A 23,447-nucleotide genomic window follows, 5' to 3' on the forward strand; every position below is an offset into this window, starting at 1 on the left:
GGCGGAGCGATGCCGGGGGGCCCGGCGCGGCGGGGCGAGCCCGCGGGGCCATGAGGGCGGGCTCCCGGCCATGGCCCATGGCAGCGCCGCGGTCATGCTCAAGTGCGTGGTGGTGGGGGACGGCGCCGTGGGCAAGACGTGCCTGCTGATGAGCTACGCCAACGACGCCTTCCCCGAGGAGTACGTGCCCACCGTGTTCGACCACTACGCAGGTGAGCGGGGCGGGGGGCGGCGGCGCGGAGCGGCTCGCTTCGGCTCGGCTGCGCTCCCCAGCACCCCACCTCCTCCGCCCGACCTTGCCCCGCCGGGGCCTCACCCGGTTTGTTTCTCCCTCCTCGCAGTCAGCGTCACCGTGGAGGGCAAGCAGTACCTGCTGGGGCTCTACGACACCGCCGGGCAGGTGAGTGAGCGACCCCAGACCCCGGCCGACGGGCGGCCGGCGCTGTCCGGAGCCGAAGTTGCGGTGGCGGCTGGGCGCCCCGGCGGCATTACTCAGCGGGACGCCTCGCATCGCCCGCTGCCGCAGCGGGGACAGCCCGGAGTGTGTTTTGGGCTTAACTGCCTCCTTTCTTTCTTTTCTTTTTTTCTTCCTCTTCGTTTTTCTTTTTTCTTTTAAGCTGTTCTAGACAGTCCAAGTGATTTCTCTTGCTGAGGTTATTACAGCCCTCTGTGGAAGATGCTATGTCAGCATGTGACTGAGGCAGTTTTAATGCTGGATATATTCAGAGGGCTCTCTACTGTAGCGAACAGCACAGGGCTCCATTATCTGCATCCCTGCTCAGTTATCCCGACTTGCAGCCAGCAGCTGCCGGCTGAGCACAGTCTTAGGAGTTAAAGTACTTGGGAGGTGGCGTATCTGAACCAAAACAACATGTAAAGGGCCTGGCTGTGGGGGGCAGGAGGTGCTAAGAAGGTGTGGAGCCTCTAGAGAAATGCTGCGTGGTCTTTTGCAAAGTTGTATATTCCTTATACTAAAACTTCTTGCAGCGTGAGCATGTGTTTGGGTCTCACATGACTTCAGACGTGCTTCCCTCTGGTAAGGAGCAGCGAGGAAGACAATCTGTCTGCTCCGGCACACGCTGAAGCCATATTTTGTAACCCAGCAATTCCTGCTCTTAATTGAACATTTACTATCTAAATTAGCGTGCCTCTCTAGGTGTGCATGTGACTGAAGGGGGGCAATACTCAGACAGTCTTGAGTATTTAAGGCCTGAAAGCAGCAACAGAATCCATTCAGGGAGAGTTCCAGGGAACAGCTTCGCTTCAGCTGGAGGGTGAGGTTCCTACCAACAAGCTGACTTCATCATTGAGATCTCACCGATACAAACACAAACTGGTCCCAGTGATGCAAACTGAGTTCACTTGTTATTCCCATCATAGCTTTGCTTTTTAGTTGTAAATGCTTCACAACTCAGCTGGCTTTAAAATACCACTCAGGTGTGCTACAGTATGAGGGTCTGGTGCTCAGGCAAATAAAGCATCGGTTAACATGCATCCAGTTTCTATAACAAGCATCGGAAAAGACAAAAAAAAAAACCAAACCACCTTGCACTTGTACATATGCAGAGCTTATTTGTGGATGCTGTCTTGAACAGCCCGTGCTGGCTTGTTGCTATTAACAGGAGCTCTGTGTAACCTTACCTCAAGTGGCTTTGTGGTGTCCATCTGGGTAGCTGCACAGAGAAACCTTTGGCTTCCTCTGACACTAATGGTAAGCTGGGCAATTTGCAGCAAACAGCAAGCAAATGTATTGTATATCTAGACTTGTAGGTTGTTTCAGTGAGACTGCTGTCACAAATAGATCTGCTCTTGGCCAAACTCAGACCTACAGCAATCATAAAATCTTGACCATTTCCCTCACTCCAGGTTATTGAAGGGGAGCAGTGGACATCCAGGGCTGCCTGTGGAAGCCCCATTCCAGCACCCAGCACAACTGAGGAGGTTCTTATGGGAACCTGTATAGAGCTTCCAGTCTGACAATTCTGTTCTTTTTGCTCCTTCATCAGAGTTTGCATTTAAGAGCAGAAAAGACAGGACTTGCCAGTGTCTTCTCTGTGTTGAGGAAGCAGCACACTGCATCTGGTACATGCCTGCTGGTTGTACAGACTTCTGTTCAGCTCTGATTCATTGCAGCTTGAAGTCAGGATTTCAGTGCCAGCATACAGCAGTGTTGTTATTTCTAATCCTGTCACCCCCAAATAGTTTTACTGCAAAACAGTAGCCTGATAGTATCATTTTATCAAAGCTTGGCAGCATGTGATTATTGTGGTATCTGAGCTACTTGCAGCCTTCTGAGCGCATACAACTCCAGCCCTGGGCAGAGTCCAGATCTCATCTTCTAGGGGAAGAGGGGTGAGAGTGCAAACAGAGGTTTGAGCTGTCACCTGCTCCGCATCCCTGAAGGAAGCCCATGGCAGAGCAAGGTGCCGAAGCCTTTTGATTTCTAGCTGTTGCGCAGCAGGCCCATCAGCCTGAAGTACTGACTTAGCGGTCTGTGGGTGTTGTTAGCTTGTATGGTTACGTATTTAGCAATGTGTGACAGACTTCTGTTTGGCGGGGGGCTGTGAGCTGAGTTCATGACATCCAGTTTGCTTTTCCAGTGAGCTGCTTCACAACGTAGGCAGAATCACACATAGTAACTGCACCAATCACATAATGCCTTGTGTTTTTGTGAGTTTAAAGTAGGTTGAGAATAAATCTATTAAGATCCCATTTTTTTCCAGGTTATATTTAGCAGGGAAAAATGACACAGTTCACAAGTTTCAGTCTATACACGGACAAACCTTCCCCACCATGTGCATGTCCTGGCTTCTTTCAACTTGCATACTCTCATGGATGCTCTTGTTGCAGCTACATCCACCTTACTTCAGACACGGTGCTATGTATATATATATATATTTGGTGTTGTAACTGAGTTAAAATTGAAGTCAAAAGCAATTTTGTTACAGTTGGTCAAGCTGAAGTGTGTAAAGCTAACTCAAATACTAGCGAGATCAGCACCTCCCCGAAGGCCAGATGTAAAAACAAATAATTCTAACTGTGAATGAGCTTGTGGGAAAGAGAGGGATGGAGGCAGGGCTTTTAGAGTGGATGGACACACAGCTTGCAGTGGTTGCTATAAATAAAACAAGAAATAGCAGTCATCTCTGTAATCCTGGCTGACTGTTTGCCTTGGCTCTGGAAGGTAGCTTCAGTTTTGCAGGTAGCACTTCAGCACCCTGGGAGGAGAGGCAGCTGCTGGCTGTTGAGGTGATCTGTTGTGGAATAGGAATTTCCCTCCTTAGATTGCATTATTCCTTCTGGTCTGCCATCATCTGCCACTGATACCACACAGTCAGAGCGCCAAATGCAAACCCAGAGCATGCAAACACGCTTCCACAAAGCAAACCCTGTAAGCCTTCACTGCTGAGTTACAAATGCAGAAACCTCCAACGTGATGTTGGCAAATCTAAACATTAAATGTGAGCCACCCCCATTCTGTCCCTGCACCTCCCTCCTCCCACGTGCATTTTGCCTCGCTCCCTTTTGCGCTGTTGCAGGCAGGCTGTGAGCTCACTGCAGCCTGGCTGGCTGCAGCCCTATGAATAGCTCAGCTGAAGCTGCTGTGCCTGAGGATGCAGAGCCATGCAGGTTTAAGGGCTCTGCAGCAACAACTGGATGTGTGTAGGTAATTTAAAATAGAAATATGTCCATACCCCTTCTCTGAAGTTGAAGTATGTGTGAGCTGATGGTCGCTGTGATGGGAGGTCAGCAGCAGATACTTCAGCAATGATAGAGTTCCCTTTGAATGGTAATTGTCTGTTACCTTTAGAATGGCCAAATGATCTTCCAGTAATAATAATTGCAGTGCAGATCTTACTTGCATCCAAACACCTCATTGCTATCTGTGAGTCACACTTTGCAAGCATCACATCTTCCCTAGAAAGACAGGGAAGTTAACAGCAGGCGAAGAGTCACAGGATGAGGAATATTGCTCAGAGTTTCCAACAGCATCTGCTGTTCAAGGCATCAGTTTATGGTATGTTACAAGCATGTTTTTATGAAGTCTACTGGCATAGAGAAACTATTGCTAAGCACCAATTGTGTTGTCAAGTAAAACCATCTCTTTTTCTGGGTTAGGAATCAGTAGATATCCATTAGTTTGTGAGGAGGTTCTCTCTGAATTTTGCTTGCTTTCTCTGAGGTACAGTGACATGTTTCAATCCAAACACCACAATCTACAAAAGAAACCCTGAACACAACAATTATTGCTTTTCTAGCATAATATTACCGTCTGTCCTCCTGCTTCCTGACTTCACTTTAAGACGGTGTGCACCTGTGCTCAGCAAATTGTCATATAATCTGCAACTGTCCTGTAGGCAGCCGGAGTGATGGAAGGGGACAGCTGGCTGAGCGGCCTGAGCTGGCGGGGCTTTCTGATGGCAGGCTTTGCTGTACAAGACCATGGGACTTTTTGGAAGTTCTGCAGTCACATTTCTTGATTGAAACAATTTATTTGCGAAGTTTTTCATATTTTGCCATCTTAGAAATGCCCTGTTTTTTCTCTTATAGTCTGACTCCCGAGTCAGCCTCTAAAATATGCTTTCAAACGAGTTAAGTATAATTCAGGCCAGAGGAAAGCTTCTACAGCAATCACCTCCTTTGGCTGGTCAGAATCCTTGGCGCAAAGGGACATACAGTGTAAGTTAAGGTGTGATCCACAGCTTCATGTCAGCAGGTGCTCACTGCTGATTTCAGTGTGCTTTGTTCCAGTTCCTTTATTGAGAACACGCGGACTAAGGGGACATAAAACATAGTTGCATTCAAAATGCTGAGTCAGCCAATCCTATCCTCACACGCTGGTATGGAGCACCTGAAAACACAGGAAATGAAAATGGTTTCAGACTTCTGCCCTGTGCTGGAAGTGATTTTCCTTGAAGCCTTTGGGTTCTGTGAGTTCAAGTTTTTTCTGTATTTATGGATGAGTAGAGATTTACCTTTCATTTCAAAGTGAGAAGGATGAGATTTTTCTTTTATGTAATCAGCAGTCTATGGGAGCCTGGGCTTTAAGAGATAATATAAAACACACTGATTGGAAATCCTGCGGTTTTACTATGAATTATACAAAACAGTATTATGAGAATGGATGCTTTGGGACAGAGCTTCAGTTCTTATTTCAGCCTCCAAGCATTAGGTGCTGCCACCCTCATCTTTTTTAATCACCGCTGCATCCATTTGGTGGCACGTGCACAGAAATTCTTTGCGGTGGTTGGCACTTGCTGGTGTGCGTATCAAGATGCAGGTTGCAGAATGACTCTTCAGAGCAAAGGAACATCTGTCAGCATCCTAGGTGAGCTGATTGCATTAGGTGAATAAAGCGCAGACTGAATGTGCCTCAAGTGGCTTGCACTCTAAATTAGATGTAGCCTTGAATGCTGAAAGATCTGTAGGCTCCTTGCTTTATTGCCCTGCTCGGTCTGATTTGCAGTTGGGATGTAGCGTTGGAGTGAATAGCGGTGAATTGTTCATGGCTGCAGTCACCAAAATGGAATGACTTCCTTATGTGGAAAAAGTGAAAATCTGTGGTGGGAAGAGTGCTGTTGGTAAGGTCACTGAATGTCAGGAGGAAACCAGCACTGCAGCTCACCACAGCCCGGTGATTCCCCATGGATAAGGAGTGAAAGGGCTTCCCAGGCGGTCACTGCGCTGCTTCCTTGGAGATCCGTAAGGGGTGAGCAACTAGTAAAGGTGTGTTCAAGTGAAAATGTGCATGTGGTCAGCGGAATCCATTGTGGAAGATGCTAAATAATACGTCTCAGAGAGAAAATCCAGGGATGACTTCTTCTAGAAAGCTAGAGAGAAGTTGGGAAGTTGAAGTTACTGTGGTAATGGAGAGAAGTGCTCTGTTGTGACTGTCTAGGGAAATAGCGAGCATCACCTCATGCCAAGTTGTGGGATTTGGACAGCGTTTAATCCCACATGAGGACCGGGATCAATTTTGATCTCTTAAGAGCAATTTTATGTATAATAAAGGGCATATTCTGTCCTTCTTATCTCTGCTCTAAGATACATCTTAATAGGCTTCATCTTTCAGCTGGTTATTGCTCGATATGCAGAAAAGCTTTTCAGACCTGTAAGCAGTAGCACAGTTCTCAGGTATGCCAGAAGGGAAGTTCTGTCAGAAGAAAAATCATAATTCACAAACTCTGGTCTTTTTTAAATGTATAATTCATACTTTGAACAGTTCTCACAGGAATTCAGAGATGGATTTAGATTAGCTCACTTCATTTTTAGCATACAATGGGAGAGCACTTAGTTTGTATTCTTGCAGCCTTTTCTATAAATAAAAAATAGATGCTGGACCCAAATCAGCCACTTTCTGCATTCCCTGGGAAACCTGTGTTAGAAGCCACACCAGGACAGCTCCGTTGTCTTTGGCAGCGCTCACTGGAACCCCAGCAGCCAGCAAAGAGATAGAGGGGCTGTGCTGTACTTTTTCCCTTCAGGCAGGGAACAATCAGCTGACTTTGTTGTGCATGTTCAGAAGCCAGGGGCTAAAGATGTAGGCAGCAGAGAAATCGAACACAGAGATGCACGTGACAGGCTTTGATTGCAGAGCTGGGCAGGCAGCTGCTTTTAGGTGATGCTGCATCACAGGCACCATGCTGGGGACACTTCATCCTGTGCCCCTGCAAAGTGTTACAGAGTACGTGCAGCCCAGATTTGAACAGCTCAGTTTTTTAAGCCAGAGAAGTGCTTTGTATTCAGCAGTACAGCCCGCTTCCCTCTCTCTTCCCTCCCCCCTGGGCTTCTAGCACAATCAGAAACCACAGCGTGATTCAGCCCCTCAGCACAAATCTGCTTCCTGGTGTGCTTCTGGGGGAGGCTGTTGCTTGCTGAGGCTCTGCTCTATGCCTATGGCAAAGTTGCAGATTGACTTTTAACTCAGTCTGGGGGAGACAGCAGGATTTACCCACTGCTGTGACGAGTCCCCGAGGTGTGTATTCATTACAGCAGTTATTCAGGTTCTTGTTACGCTTTACGAAATATTGCAGGGGCCTTCCAAAACGGGAATTTCAGGGAGGAAAACTACAAACGATGCAATATTGAAGGATAGCAATGAAACGTGCTCCAAAAATGGTAAAATTGAAGGGTGGCCATTTCTACGGAGTGAAAACTTTCATCTGTCCTACCACGTAATAGGTTACAACTCGGACATACAGCTGGGGTTGACTTACCACCTCCAGTGATCTGTGTGTGCCGCGCTGAGAGCCTGCGAGCAGCAGTTGTCATTACCCTGCACTACATGAAAGCTGGATTCCTCCAGCAGCTCCGCCTGAGATCTATTTTTGGCTTCTCGTCTAAAAACAGATGGTTGGGAGTGAGAACCTCCTCTTACGATGGCTGTTGTAAGCTGTGAAAGCAACAGATGGTTGCCAATGCAGAGAGCGCAAACCTAGAGTTGTTAAGTTCCAGTTTTTCTTGCAGCGTGGTGTGAGCCATATTTTGTTCCCCTCTGTCTATTTCATATCTTCTCACAATATAAAATAGGCTTATCTTTTTGTTTATAAGAGCATGGAGATATCTGCAAGGAAAACAAACAGGGTTCATGTCTTTTTCAGTACCTGCAACAGCAGATCTCAGAGGTGTGAATTTCTCTGGATGTTTTGGTCAGGGTGTGGGGAAGCGCTTGCTGCAAAGCAGGCTCCCCTAATTATCCTTCATGTCTCCAAATGGAATAGAGAACCTAATTCCATTCCAGAGGAGAAGGAAGCCAGCAGCCTCATACTGTGGTGAGGAGGGTAAGGACCTATGTCCCCACTGCTCTTGGCCACAGATACCATAAAACAGGGAAGCTACGGGGGATATGAGTTCTCAGCTATATCTACTCCTCTGACTTCAGTTTTCTAGTAAATAAAGGGATATTATGCTTCTGTGGGTCAAGAAGGTTGTCTAGAAATTGAGTCTGCAGTTTGTCTCAGCTGTTTTTTAGGTGTTTTGTTTTGTTTTGTTTTTTAAATAACCCATTGCACTGCAAGCAGTGTACACCAAAAGCTTTCGGAAAGCTTTGCAAAGACTAATGCATTATTAAGCTAGCAAACCCCTATGGGACACCCTAACAGATGGGAAGATGCAAGGAGAGAGAGGATAATGACTTGCTCAGGGCAACAAATTGTGTCAGCAGCAGAGTTAGGAATGCAGTTTGTGTGTTTTTAACTATGTCTTCCTGCTGATATCCATGGAATTAGGCAACTTAAAATACAGCACAGGCTTCTTTTAGTCTGAGCAAAACCTTGAGATGAAGAACAATACACTGTTGCAGAATTGCAAGGCAGTTCTTCATGGAAGGAGTTCTTTGAGACCTCTCTTTTGAAGTATCTAAAGGTGAGGAAAAGGAGTAGCCAAGTTTTGGATTGTAGATTAGAACATATCCAGCTAATCATCCAAAATACAGTGAAAATCAGTGATTAATAACAACCCCCCCAAAAGCAAAACAAGCAAGCAAACAAAAAGCAGTCCTTCCCAGTTTGTAGTTGAGAAGGTGAATCACTGCTTCCTCCATCTCATCTTCTTTCCTGTGTCTCCTCTTCTTTGGCAGCTGCCCTTGCTCACTGTGGAGATGCTAGATAAAAGATGAATGCTCCTGTTGCAGCGTAGTATCTTCCATCAGTGTCCATAGAAGATGACAGCACCATACAGTGTTAATTTAGCCAACACGCTTACGTCCAATTTAAGTTATTACAGGACTGGACTGTATGTCTGGAGTTAAGACTTTACTGCATATTCTGATTCTTAGTGGCATTCTTACCCACCTTATTTATACTCATAAATATTCCAGTTAAATTCTTTACATATTGTAATGCCTAAACACACAAGCACTGCCTCCCCCATTTGGATTGGAAGTTTAATTGCCACACAGCATGGTGTGTACCTGCACTCAAATTGGAATTTATGTTGACTGACCTGTATAATTAGATTTTGCCGTTGCATTTAATTTTAGAATAAATCACACTTGTTTCCCTTACACTAGATTCAGGAAATAAACTATAATTGAAGCAATCAGATTTTTTTCCAGGCTTCTCTAATATTCACTCTGAATTCATATGGTATTTCAGATTCTTCAACTGAGTGCAAGCAGTTATTGAGACCTGAGACATCAGAGCAAGTTTTCAGATTTGATTTTATTATTTCAGAGGGGGTTACTGGGGAGCAGAAGGAGCCTTTATACACGGGCAGCCTACACAGTGCTCACAGTGTTTAAGCCAGGCTCTCCCTGAGGAGAACCCAATACCAGTCTAACTATGTGTCTTACTAAAACAAGTGGTGGCGGGCCATTATTGCTATCAATATGAACATAATTTTCATAGCACAGGTGAGATTTAAAGGACAGCCTGGCAGCACTGACTTGTTTCAAACAGTAGGATTGGTAGGTATAGCCAAACGCTCTGTTAATTTACGTTGGTGAAGTCACTATAGTGAATACCACATACATCTTTGGCTGTGGTACATAAAGTATCCAATCACACTGTACTCATTTAACGTCTTAAATGGGGTGGACCCACAGCTTGCCCAGATGGAGCAGGGTATAAATCAAAAGGCATATAAATAGATGAAGGCAGAGAGAAGATCAGCTCTGCACGCTCCTTAAAGAGCAGTGAAATCACTCACTCCTGGATGACTACTGAGAGATGGTGAGGAAGAAAGATGCCACACCAAAATGTGGCTAAAAGTGCAAAGATTTGTATCCAGTGGGATTTAAAGAGAACCTAAACAGTATGGAAGTAAATCAAACAAATGTCACTTGTCTTTGGGATGAGCAAATGAGTATTTGCCATGAGTTTAAAGGTCTGTCTGTAATTTGAATTGGGTTAAGTCGTACATATTTTAGTGTCAGTGGGCTCACAGTAATTTCTGGTGACAGTTTTCTCTATTGCAATATTTAATGCATGTAGTACTCTTAATTACTGTAACCCAGGTGTGAGGCTTTTGTAAAACTTAAAGAGTTCAGTAAAGGCAGCTCTTCAGCGGTAGAAATTACAACTATAAGCTAGATTTATTTTTGTAAAAAAAAACAACAAACCAAAACCTTTCCAAGAATATCTTGCATATGATTTAGCAGAGCTGGTTTGGAGAGTCACTGATGGATCCATACGAGTGTTCTTGCATGCAGATTTCTGAACTCCAGGGCCCAGTTTAATTTGCAGTTGGGAACCTTCTTTTAGGATTTCCTTCTCCACCCTAAAAAACAGTGTGGTAACTCTGAGCAGGCTCTAATTACATTCAGTAATAAAAGAGAAACATAAAGTGTACGCTTCAACCCGAACGACAACAAAATCATGTTGCTATTGTGATTTTTTTTTTGTTTGAAAAAAGTTATTTCTGCCTTCTATGATGAACAGCCACAGCGGCTGAAAAGACTTGCGTACTGGGTCTTACTTCTGCAACAAGATAGGACCCTGATGCTAGCAGAGAAAGAGCAGACCTTCAAATGGCCTGTCAGATGTTTCACAGTAGTTTCAGCTACTGTGGTTGTGAAATTGTGTGCGCGTGTTTACGGCTCAGCTTACTCTGGCTTATTGACAAAGCTGTAGAGTAAATAGGGCTGGCATTAAATGTGTAACCAAAATGGCACATGAACACAGAAGAGCCCGGCCAACGGTTGCCTCCTCACTAGTGCAGAATCTCCTCTGGTGCTTACTTGTTGCCACATCTTTTCTCCGCTTCATGATGAAGATAGCAGTCTTCTTCCTGCAGCTGCTGACTTTCAGATGACCAGAGAGCTCAAGCAGAAACTGTGCTGAGGGAGTTCTCACATGGTATCTGAAATTCTAGTGATGCATCTTAAGAACTTAACAGTTCATCAATGAAGCGCTTTTTTGAAGGTGCAACTCTAGGTTAATAATCTGGTAATGTGGCAACTGCCAAGGAAATAAAAATGGAATTTTCTGGTTTGTTTCAAACATGGGGTTGAATTACATTTCTGTTTATATTCAATGAACTAATTACTTCAGTATCTTTGAGATTTAATTAAGATGGGGAGCTTATGTACGGAAGAGGGAGGCTGCTATAGCCCACAGATTAACCATGCAGTGTTGCTTATTGTGGAGGAAAAGGCACCAAACAGTCATTTTTCACTGTCTTGGCAACAACAGGGATCAGTCTTAGTTATCTATGCTAAAAAACAAATAACTAACCAAGGTAAGAATAGTAGGACACAGACCAAAAGAATCCTGGCAGAATAAGCTGGGGAGTCTTCCATCTTGGCATTAGCTGGAAAGCATGGCAAAGTCTACATTCTTCCTCTTGCTAGAGGGATTATGTCTGTTTTACAGTGGGGATAACGTTTCTAAGTACCTCTGTTCCTGTATGCATTGGCAGTAGGACTGGTGGCTTCAAACGCTATGGCTCTAAATGACCCAAACAGTAATCTTGTCAGACACGTGCCCCCAAAAGGACATTAATGTTTCCCTGAGAGGGTTCTTAATCTTTAATTTCTGTTCCTTGCTGCTGTTTGCTGAGCTTGTTTGTGGAAAGCAGAGTCTGGACAAAGGAGCTCCCTTTTGATCCTTCCTTCCCCTGCCTTGATCATTAGCAACAGGACAGTACAATTTCTTTGGCTGAAAGAAAATTTTCAGGAAGAACTTAAGTAGCACTTCTACATATGATCCAAAGGGAACATTTAAGTGTATTAAATAGCCTTAATCTAACCTAGCTTTGTATAACCTGGATGACTCTATAGCAGTCAGATCTTTTTTTAAGGATACTCTTCCGTATGTTCTATTACAGAGGTAAGTTTCTATTAGTACTAACATAGAGATTGTATTTCTGTTTATACTCACATATAATATCAGAGTGATATTCACATATGATATCAGAGTGATATTGATATCACTCTGATATCAAGATTTTGTACCACACTGGCTAACCAGGAACAGCTGTAAACATTGAGAACGTTTGCCTCAACATACTTCCTGAAATACAAGTATAGTTCCTGAATATGAAATTAATGAAATACAAGCAATAACTTAGCATTGAAGATAACAGAATTTTTCTTTCTCAGGAAGACTATGATCGTCTGAGACCTTTATCTTATCCTATGACCGATGTCTTCCTTATCTGCTTCTCAGTGGTAAACCCCGCTTCATTTCAAAATGTGAAGGAAGAATGGGTACCGGAGTTGAAGGAATATGCACCTAATGTTCCTTTTTTACTAGTAGGAACACAGGTATCTGTTTCTGTTTTAGTTTATTTAAATCAGTTGGTTGTTTATGCCCTTTCTTTGGGCTCAGAGTTCAAGTCCAGCTGGATCTGAGCAGCCCCTCTTTATGGATTTGCAGAACTATCAGTTGGCAGAAAACTTTACGTCTGTGTTTTTCCCTAATAAACAACTTGTGTTTGGTTGAAATAAATGCACTGGTCTGCAACTACCAGTGGTATGCATTGATTATGGAAGCTAAGGAACAAGCAGAGAAGTGAGACAGTTTCCTCCTGCATTTTGTAGCTAGTGGACTGGACTCCAGTTATGAAGTGATCCACTTGTTGCTATTATGTTTGAGTTAGCCGTGCTGCTACTGCTGGATATATATTCTAGTATTTTAATTGAAGAGCTGAATTAGGGAGTAAATGTTTTGAACTTCTGGACTGAAAGCAGTTAGCAGCTTACATTTACAAGGGCTTTTGGATCAGTAAGGATTCAGGATCTGAGCAGTGACTCCATTTTTTTTTTATGCTTTAAAAAGAAGGTATTCACATAATCAGTTGTCTTTTGCTTAAGAAAAAGTTATTCCAACATGACTGCAATCTTTCTTGTTAGATTGATCTTCGTGATGACCCCAAAACTCTGGCGAGATTGAATGATATGAAAGAGAAGCCTTTATCTGTGGAACAAGGACAGAAATTAGCAAAAGAGGTAAATTAGAAACTCCTAAATGAAATGACATAGCAAAGAAGCAAGAAATATCTATTTTCAATCCAGTTTTTCTTCCTCTACAGCTTTGTCCATTTCTTTTACCAGTTAGCATAGGAAACCTCAGAACTGGTAGCCAGCAATTAGCAATATTTATTTGTATCACTGAATACAGCTAAGAAGCAGATCTATGGAATAATACTTCCTTATTAGTAATTGTTCTAACTTTCTGAATAGAAACTCAGTAAAAACTATGTAAGCATTAATAAGAGATAGTTAAAATCATGGAATGATTGAGGTTAGGAAGGAACCATAGAGGTCACCTTGTCCAATCCCTATGCAAGATGCTGGAACTATTTGTAGGGAATTATTTCTGAATGCTGTACTACCATTTTAACACCCTGCATGGATACTGTGAACGTTTCTGTTGAGACTTCCTTTTGAAACATAAATTGGTCATGTTATTTTTTTTTCGTTGTTCAGTTACTGAAAATGCCTGGAGGACCTCACTGCCTGTCTAAAGAGTTTATTTAATATGCTTCCTTTATAAGACGAACCAAATTAAAGAAATGCCCTGTCTTTGTCCAGAATACAAATCTTCTTCTGCAGGGAGAAGCACATTCAGATAAATTTTTGAGATCACAGCCAAACTTTGTGGTTTTCACTATAGAAACAAATTGCTCAAGTGCACAGTTCTGAACAGCTGAAATATATTGCTATTGAATTAACTTATTTTCTTGACAGATAGGAGCCTACTGCTACGTGGAGTGTTCAGCTTTAACACAGAAAGGACTGAAGGCTGTTTTTGATGAAGCTATTATAGCCATTCTAACTCCAAAGAAACACACGGTGAAGAAGAGAATAGGCTCGAGATGCATAAACTGCTGTTTGATCACGTGAGACACATTTGACAATGGCCAGGCTTACTGTGAAAATTCTACTGAATTTAAATACAATGCGTTAAGTACACAACAAACTTGTTTGAAAGCTAAAATAACGATTCTGCCTTCTACAACCGGTGAAATCCAGAGGAATACAATCAAAATCAATGAACTTTGTAATAAGAAGCCACCACATCTGTTACAAATGTTTTATTCAGACTGGAAGGTACAATCTCTCAGGGTTACATAGTCTAGAGGAAGCAAAAACTGCACCATGTTGAAGCAGCATCTGTACGATGCTATTGAGTGGAGGTGCTTGGCCTGTAATGCTTTAAATGAATTTGGATAGTCGTCTGCTTTGACTACACATATACATATATATCTAAAGGAAAAAAAACAGAAAAACAAACGAAAAACAACAACAAAAAAGAAAAAAAACTTCTGCACAGTCTGTATGGAATCTGCACAAAGAAATACCTTGTCTCTCTTTGCGCCAGTTATCTGCTTTTGTATGTAAGCTGCTTCCGGTTCCAGTGTATCCACAGAGGTGCAATAATCAGACCAGCCATATAGCCAAAGGTAGCTCCGAGGGAACATGAAATGGGCCATACCTGAGGGGAGAACACAAGGGAAAAGCAGACAATGAGGAAAAGGTTTGTGTTTTTTGTACTTTGTGAGCACAAATTCTCAGTGTAATCTAGGTACCGAAAGACAGTGGAGTCTTATTCTACTTTAAAGCTTGACGTGCTTTCCTAAAAATGCCACAAGTATAACAATCATACGCGCATCTTCATGAACACTAAATGCTGCGGTACGGTTTTGTTATTTTTTATATTTAATACGTATTAAAATGTAACCGGGCTTCTGGCTGTTGCAGACCTTAGTTTGATATTCCCAAAACTACGTGAAAAACTTAACAGCATTTATATCCCCTGAGATGTTCAGCTGACTTAGTGTCCTCCTGCCTACACACATCTTAAAACATACAGGTGTTGTTTTTTTTTTTGTGACAGTTAGACTTGAAGGTCTTTGTAGGCCCCTTCCAAGTGAAACTATTCTATTCTACGTCTGCCTTTTCCTATTTTTCCTTCCAGTCTTTCATGGCATTCTGAAACTTTCAGAGGTGTGTCTAAGTAACCTAATAATCCAGTAAGGCCAGAGACTGAGATTAAAAGAGGGGTTGTTTTCTTTTTAAGGCTTGAAAAGTAGGCAGAGGGATGAATTCCCCTCTGGCTGGAAGAAAGAAGCAAACTTAAGGCTGGAAACTGACTGAACATCTTGCACCCAGTTCAGGAAAAATATAATAAGCCAGTTATTTTGAAGACTCCAAGAGAGCTTTCATTGTAGGTCCTGTTTCCTAACAGAAGAACAGGGAACTGAGTCAATACAGCTGACTCACTTACACAAAGCATCTAGTATTAAGGCAAAGAAGTAAAGGAATCCTTCCCCCCACCACGGTCAAACTGGTATTGATTTTCAGGGAGGATGGTCCAAAGCAAAACTTTAACCATTCTGTACTTAGATGTAGCATATTAAAGTCAATTGCGACTTGCATTTGATGAAGGTCCCAACTAAGTTGGTGATTAAAAATATTTATTGTAGAATAAACTGAATTCCCACCTCTCTTCACAATTCTCCTTTGTATATTGCAGGGACAATTTTGCACATCCTGCTGTACAGTCCCTAAGCTAGTACAGACTGCACTGTCCTATTCTTTGTTTTTTAAATTAAGGGGGATATTCCCCCTTCTATAGTACTTGAGACTGAGAAATGCACTAGACATTAAAGAAAATATCCACATCTCAGTGTCCAGCCTTTTTTCCTACTTCATTTTGACTGGCAACTCATGAGAATCTAATGAACTTACTCTTAACGGTACTGGTTTCTCCTTCCTCTCATTTATCACAGGGAGAAATAGATTTATTCACATCCTTCAAGCATGGGAATTTTAACTAGAAATAAGAGTAACTTATTTTTGTCCTCTGCTGTTTCATCTTCACATTCCTTAGCATTTGCAGTTTTATATATTATTTGGAGGTCTTAAGGAGTGTAGCAAAGATGACTATAAACAAGGTGCCTTAGGTACTCTTTATTGACCTTGTTTCATCCTTCCATTTCCAAACGTTGTATCTCTGCTACTTGGTTTTGTTGCTAGAATGTTTTGGCTGCTGCCTCTCAAACCAAAGACTTGTTTGTTTCTATTCAGTTAACAGTGGCGTTGTAGATCTTCTATATAAAGCCTTGAGATGCTTTGGCGCAGTAGGATATTATGTATATTTAAAACTCACATGACTTTGTGGCCTTGGCTGAACCTATGCTTCAGGTAGATCTTTTGGACTTTTAAAAGAAATGTAATCAAGTTATTTCTAACGTTTTGCAGGCTATTTTAAGTGTCTAAAGGACAAAAGCAAAAAAAGTCCCCCAGACCTCAGCTACTTGGTAACGTTCAGTGGAAACAGCAGTCAGACTTTCTTATCCACTGGTTAAAGTCAAATACTATTCTAACAAAACTAATGAGAGAAACTTCATAACTCTGCAGTCTTCTTTTGCATCAAATTCTCTGTGAGCGATCAACGATCCTTCGTTAAATTTTACCTACATTAGGTGAATCTATTGTAGCCAAATTGCTTTTCAGAAGTATGAGCAGATGTCAGACTCTGAATTTTTCATGTTCCCTTAACCAGTAAGGTCAATATCTCTGCTGACCCGTTCACTATGTATTTTTTGGTATTCTGTGTATAGTGAGCAATTGTTGAAACCATTAAAATGATCTCTGTTGATTGCTGTACCTTTTTTGCCTGATTGAATCACAACTTAGAGCTCAGTTTCTCAACAGTTTTCCTGAACTATGTAACTTAATATTGCTGATACCTCTGTCTGCCCTCCAAGACATTCAGTTTTTGCTTTGATTTTTAAAAAAATCAGTGTTATCTCGCGAGCATTCAGGCTGTCGTACCACATGACCTGAAATCCATCCCTCACCCATGGCAGACATCAAAGGTAAGGGGCAAAACCGTACAATGCTCCATCTCATTAACTGTGATAGAAAAAAACACCTCTAGTGGCATAGAAGAGTACCATAGAAAAAACAAACGTTACCAGATGCCTTATTGTTATTGGCCTATGTGTCTTATGCTGGTCAGACGGCCCAAAGCAGTTGTGAAGTCACTTTGGCCTTTCAAAAACTCCCTAAGCACAGGAGCTACAAGCCTGGACATAAGAGAGTAGTTGTCCTTATGAGGACAACTATGAGTTTGTTGAGTTGACCTCTCAAGGCAGGTCAAAACAATAAACAAGTAATGGTGCAAGCTCTGTAACTTTTATTCTTGACCATTGCCACACAGCCAGATGCACCCAAGAAACAAATCAAAGAAATATTAATATGTGGTTCCTAAGCTCATCAGCTGCTGAAATAACAGCCCTGTGTATGCTTCACAGTCTGTGGTAAATGTACTGCATTGCGCTGACCAAAGAAAGCAGCCTGCTTTCTTTTTCATTAGGTGCTGGCCTTGTGTTTCTGAGGTACAGTCACTTTCTGATGAACCTTTTTAAATGAAATTGACTTCCTTGATCAATCTACTTTTGCCCTGTCTTCCATGTTTTCTCTTAAACTTGGTTTGGCATTCCTGACTTAGTACCGACTGATAAAAATCTAAGCAGCTGATAGACATCTGCCAATTGTAAGAGATTCCATCCATCCCACTTGTTAAAAGTACCCAACTTGTATTGTATTCCTTTCACTTTCTGAAAACTGCTCAGCTCAGTTTCTCCTCCTTTGTGCTCCTTTCTGCCATGAGGAAGCTGATATAACCTATTCCAGCACTGATGTCATGCTTGGGGTGGAGTACATGGGTCAGCAGCAGGAAAATAAGATGTTAGGCAATGTTACCTAACTGCAGTTTTTTGAGGGAGAGGAAGTTGATCTGCAGAGAAAAATATGGAGAGTGTAGGAGGCAGGACAGAACATTCTTCAGGAAACTGTTGTGAAATACCTTGTGCATCCCAGCAGCTGGGAAGCACCTGCTACCATCCTCACAGCCTAATATAAAAACAGTCAGCGTATGTACCAAATGCATGTGGAAACAGACTAGTCCTAACAATGTGTATTTGATTGCTAAGAATCTGAATAGCAGCTCGGCAACAACAAATCCCACCTGCATGCTTAGCAAGTACAGAAAACAAATTTCAAGGGATAGAGCAGAAGCCAGTGGTTAATGGAAAGCAACCCTGACTTCTGCTTTCAATTTTCTTCATGCCTTGTTCTTTTAACCTGGCAGTGCTGATAGGACTTCACAGGAATTTTTTTAGGCTGGCTTAACAGACACTGTGAGGTCTCACAGAAACCTCACAGATCTGAGGTTTCTAGTCTAAGAAAGTCTAAGAACTTATTCTAAGAATGAGAAAAGGAGTTGCCAGCCTTTCAGGAAATAAATGAGCTTGTTTCCTAAGTGCTCTTTAGAACACCTACGAGCTGACTTGAGAATACTTAATGTCTTGCATGGAAAGAGATCCTTGCTCTGCTATATTACACATGTAGCTAGTTAAAGCAGATTTCTGGCCGCATGACAGTTTTGTCCTCTACTATGAGTCCGCAACATGCAGTAGGAAGCATGTTGGTACTGATAATGACATAAAGGTCAGATTCTTACAGAGCAGAGCAGAGCAGTAAAAGCCTAATAAAGGCTTTAAGGGGTAAAGTAAGCATATGACTGCTGGTACAAACAGAGTGGGGTAATCTACTGCATTTATTCTTTAAATAAATAAACAAACAGACCGGTCCCATTCTGCAGATAAGTGCTTTTCTCATATGCCTACACTAGGATTTTTTTGTATTATTATTTCCAAAGATCCATTTCTGGCTGTCAATTAGAAAGCTGTGTAAGATTTTTATTTCACTTAAGAACCGAATAAATGAACATAATGATTTTCCCTCTGTTTCTGACACGCCTTAAATTACAGATTGTTTAGTCTGCACTGTCTTAACATTTTCAAAACATACTTTTAACCCATTTTGGTTGTGTGAATGTTAAGTGAAAGTGTCTTATCACATTGTACAGAATGTGTACGTTGACAAGCACGTGCTGCAGAGAGCAAAGTGTGAAGACTCTTTCTGGCTGGCATTTGTAACCAGAAGATGGTTTTGTTGATTTGTGTTCTAACGTTCTAGCAAGCATGGCTGCCTTTGATTTCACCATTAAGGTTTACACTAAGAAAAAACATACCTTTAAATAAACAATGATAACCCAGCTGAAGTGGAACAAGCTTCTACCTCTGTTTAAAGCAAACAAACAAACAAAACACCCCAAAACCCAAATCCAACACTTCCCCCACTTCGGTGGATATTATCCCAGCTACTCTTATGAAGCAACTTGTTTTACAACAAAATTTCTCCTGTAGTTAATAGAACAACTCAAGTTGTTATCAGCTCTACATGTTATGTTACAGACACTCAGTATGAAATAGGAACTCATTCTTCAGTGTCACTGTCACATGTGATACAAAAACACTGTAGACAAGATATGGTTTAAAAGTCACATTTTATCATCAGTATTACACGATGAGAAAAAGGGATGGCCATGAAAACAGTTTTTAAAATCCAGTGTCAAAATATGCAATAAAGCCAGGAACTTCACTCTTTGCTAAATAAAGTTTGTGAGTGATGTATTGGATGTCTGGAATACTAGTTCTACAGCATGCAGAGTATATTGATAGGGTTTTCATCTTTAACTATACCATCTTGTTCTGCAACTCAGTTACCTCAGACTGTGCAAAGAAAGGATGTGTCACTTTGTGTCTAATACCACCCGAACTATCCCACTCTGTTTCAGCAATGTTGTGCTTTGAGGTGCCACTTCTCAGATGACACACAAAGCTCGGATCCTAATCGCTTGTGCTTACTGCACCATCAACCTAAAACAGTCAGTCTGGGAAAACAAACAAACAAACCCCAACAACTAAGAAACTGCAGCAAGGGAAGTTATTTCCTTTTTCTTTGCTGAAACTATTCTCACCAACCCCAATCCTCACATAACCACTGTGCATCAGATGGCTAGAGGCAACTGGCTATGGATACACTTGAATTTCTGATCATCATCTAGAATAGTCAAGCGATCACAATTAAGCCCCACAATGATTTCTAAAACTTGGTACAAATTTGACAGTAAGCTCAAGACACTGAAAAAATACCCATTCTACCAATATGACATTTTTTTCTCTGCAAGACTCGTTGACATGTTGTAGTGTATTATGTCCTGAAAAGCGTGTTGTTTCTTTTTCAATACAGAAATGTAACTGCTGTAGGGACTTGCTTTCCTGCACAACATCTGTCCTTACATCTTTACCTTTGCCTGAGATTGGATTAATTCTGCAGCATTCTTAATTCTTCTATAACCAGAAAGAATCACCTGGTAGGTCTCCCTGACCAACTGTTTCGCACAGTTAGAAAATAAAGTTTACTGAAAAGTAGCAGAGAGACAACAGGTGTGGCCAAACTCTACCTTAAAAGGTTACTTTATGAATAGCAACAGAATAATAAAGAACAACGAATCGGGATACCAAATGACTTTCAGCAATGTGTTTTATTCTTCTAGCAGAAACACTTTATATGTTTTTCATTTCCATTCTGAAACATTACACAGACAATGAACGTCATTTTATTTCCAGAATAATATTCTGTTCCTGCTGAGTTTCATTTACTTAGAATAAAAGTTGTCAGTTATATGCCAAAAGAAGTGTTTTACATAATTATATTTAAGTATAGGGCCACTAATCTCTATATCCCCTGTATGCAATTATTTTTCACAATATGAACATGGAAAATAAAGCAAAGATTTTCTGAGATATCAGCATTTATCTTGTTTTTCTTATGGGCCACAAGAAGTATGCACAAAGAACCAATATGTTTTTAGTTGGTAACCAAGTATGAAGCAGCATTTTGGGTTTAGCTGTTAGGACACGGATTGCAACTCCTGATTTTGAATTTTTATTCAGTTTTTTATTAAGTTTGCTCCACTGAAATCTTAATCTTTTTGAATTGAAAATGAGTTCCAGTGAAAGATGTACTAGACATACTGAAATCTGGTTTTCTGATAAGGCAAGATATAGGTAATATACTATAAACTACTCTAGTTTTATTATGTCTCCGAGGATGGAGCTTTCACCACCTCCCTGGGTAGCCTTTTTCAGCGCCTCACCACCCTTACTGTAAAAACTATTCTTATTTCCAGTCTAAATTTTCCCTCTTTTAATTTGAAACCATTTTCCCTTGTCCTATCACAACAGAACCTACTAAAGAATCTGCCCCTTTCTTCTTAAAGCCCCCCTTTAGATACTGAAGTCGCTATCAGGTCTCCCCAGAGCATTCTCTTCTCTGGGCTGACCAGCCCCAGCTCTCAGCCTGTCCTTGTATAGGGTGAGATGTCTCATCCCTTGGATCCTTTTTGTGACCCTCTTCTGGACACACACCCAACAGGTTTATATTTCTCCCATAGTAAGGACTCCACATCTGGATACAGTACTCCAAGTAAGGTCTCACCAGCAGAGTTTTGACTGGGCTGTCAGTACTTTTGAGCCTACATTAATATCTACATGATATTTTCCACACCTTGCCTAGGACTTAATCTGTAGGTGTTCCTGTAAGCATGCCAGTTGGATTAAGATCTACACAGAACACTTCCAGCTCATGTCTTTTTTTTTCCTTCAGTGAACCTTCTTCCATAACTGTGTTACGTACAGATAATTTTATGATCAGGAAGTCAACCTGCACTAAATATTTTCTTCCTAAAGCAAGTGAATTTACAACTACATTTGTCCCTTTATTTATCAACACTTAAGACTTCATGTTCAGGAAAAACAAATTTAAAAAGAACCAAACACTAAAGCCAAAACCATTAAAATAAATAAGTAAATAGATCAATAACTGCAAACCTCTGAGAGTCTTGAACAGGATCTCTAAGAAGCCTCCTTAAAGGAGTTCCACTCCTGCTTTCAACACTGGCTACCATTTTTGTGCTTCGCTGCAATACAGCTATAAAATATAAAGGCTTTTACAAAGAGCTTCTTTCATTTTTCCCTATAAAGCAGATCCTTAAAAAAAAAAAAAATAATTTTTAAAAAGCACCTAAATATGAAATTTTCTGACTGCTGAAATGGCAGCTTGCAGATCCGATAAGCAAACTTCTCCATTCATCTGACCTCTTGGATTACTCAGACGATGATTCAACTAATGATCCAGCACTTCAGACTCAAAATGGAAATTAAGATTTCTTCTCCCACCCCATTATTTTAAATTCCACAAGGTAAAACATGGAGTGGGGAGCACTCATGCCTGCAGAAACAACTAGTGACAAGTTACAATATTTGAGGATTCTGCCAATTCTTTGTTGTCCGGAGGAGTCAGATAATGAGTTTTTAGATTTACAGATTCCAGATCTCAACTTCAGTAAGTCTGTTATGTTCAGCTTGTATGACTTTGAAGACTTTTCAAGCAGAAAAAGCCCTGGGTGAACAGGTGAAGGCAATTCAGCTGTGTGACTGGAAGGGGTGGAGCCTGGCTGTACCTCTCCTAGACCCCATTTAAGGGCTGACTGCCATTGGGGAAGGGTCTTTCTGGAGATCCCTCCCTGGTGGAGTTTCTCCCTGCAAACCTGACACAAGTGAGCAATCTTCTTCCCTTATAGCACCCTTCTATCGTGCCAATAGTACCATCACATTGACCTGTCCAACTGTGCTACACTCATACACACAATTTTCACCCAAGACCAAGTCCCATACTAGGAAATGCAACTCTTAGATTTTCTTTTGTGAATGACACCAAAGAAAGAAGAGACAGAGCATTCAGTACTTCTTTCTGACAAATGTCAATGGAGTAGGGAAATGGACAACATGCCATTATATGCTCATATAAATCCAAGTTTTTATCAACACTTACATAGAATGATTCAATACACAAATGCCAATGAGTGAAGATACTGTGACAAATCTTGGGTGTAAGCAAAAGAGTTAAATAAAAACTGCCAGATGTGACACAGCATTTAAAAACATAGCTGAGCAAGAAGAGAACTGCTTGTCTCTCAATGCAGAAGGACATAACACTGCGTTTCAATGAACCCCTTGTCTTTTAGGCAGTATCAGGGAAGGTCAGCCAACAATTAACTGGTTGCCAACACATACTTTACCATCAGTCTCATGTAGGTACCTTGCAAAAAAATAATTCCAAGCCGTTTTAGAGAGGAAAACTTCATTTTATATGTAAGGTACTACCCTACTCCTCTACTTATGATGGCATAAGGCTGCTAGCTATTTCAGGACGACACATTTCTATGGCAGCTCTAAGTCTCCACAGTATCAGAAAGAAAAAGCATGTTGGCTGTTATACTGATTTCTGAAATACACCTTTGAAACCATCTGCTTACAAACAGGCCTCAAAGATATTGTGTAGCAGAGAGTTTTAGAGGTTGGTAACTGGAGGTAATGAAAATACCCACTGAGGATCTTCAGTGCAAATTGGTACCGACATCATCATTTTAGGGCAAATGCAGATTTTCACTGTTTTATATAATCATTTCTCCATGACAAAAAAATATGAAGAAAATAACACAGACAATTAGAATATATTAAGACGGAATCTGCAGTGCAAGCATTTTTTATTGTGCAGTTACAAAGCTAATCCTTGCCTTCCT

At 41.5% G+C, this 23,447-nt stretch overlaps 2 protein-coding genes across 30 annotated transcripts in view; one reads left to right on the forward strand and one right to left on the reverse strand.

Annotated features, from left to right (window-relative positions):
- On the forward strand, positions 1–20,607 carry RHOQ (ras homolog family member Q). Of its 2 annotated transcripts, none has more exons than XM_085543150.1 (5): positions 1–212; positions 342–400; positions 12,041–12,205; positions 12,794–12,889; positions 13,631–20,607. In XM_085543150.1, the coding sequence occupies exons 1-5, from the start codon at positions 71–73 to the stop codon at positions 13,784–13,786; spliced, it is 618 nt and encodes a 205-aa protein (XP_085399276.1). In that variant the 5' UTR covers positions 1–70; the 3' UTR covers positions 13,787–20,607. The 2 variants fall into 2 exon arrangements, with proteins under 2 accessions (XP_085399276.1, XP_085399277.1); XM_085543151.1 differs by having other exon boundaries at positions 13,635–20,607.
- PIGF (phosphatidylinositol glycan anchor biosynthesis class F) overlaps positions 9,142–23,447 on the reverse strand; it is a 22,366-nt gene continuing 8,060 nt past the window's right edge. For 13 of the 28 annotated variants that reach the window (XR_014944640.1, XM_085543134.1, XM_085543147.1 and 10 more), the window contains one exon: positions 13,963–14,378. Coding sequence is in view for 22 of the 28 variants with exons in the window: in XM_085543134.1 (XP_085399260.1) it covers positions 14,265–14,378 (114 nt within the window). In the remaining 6 variants the exon portion in view is untranslated. Of the gene's footprint in view, positions 10,219–10,678; positions 12,858–13,962; positions 14,379–23,447 lie in introns of those variants that run through there. The other 15 variants (XM_085543140.1, XM_085543139.1, XM_015857477.3 and 12 more) reach the window with 4 other exon arrangements.

This window comes from Coturnix japonica, chromosome 3 (assembly GCF_054131305.1).
Source record: "Coturnix japonica strain WE chromosome 3, WE-NBRP24, whole genome shotgun sequence".
Lineage (NCBI taxonomy): Eukaryota > Metazoa > Chordata > Aves > Galliformes > Phasianidae > Coturnix > Coturnix japonica.

Bases quoted from the DNA above. Each gene is read 5' to 3' on its own strand.
- RHOQ (XM_085543150.1), top strand. From the start codon at position 71: ATGGCCCATGGCAGCGCCGCGGTCATGCTCAAGTGCGTGGTGGTGGGG. The intron at 213-341 runs GTGAGCGGGGCG...CCCTCCTCGCAG, and splicing joins CGTGTTCGACCACTACGCAG to TCAGCGTCACCGTGGAGGGC. The intron at 12,206-12,793 runs GTATCTGTTTCT...CTTTCTTGTTAG, and splicing joins TTTTACTAGTAGGAACACAG to ATTGATCTTCGTGATGACCC.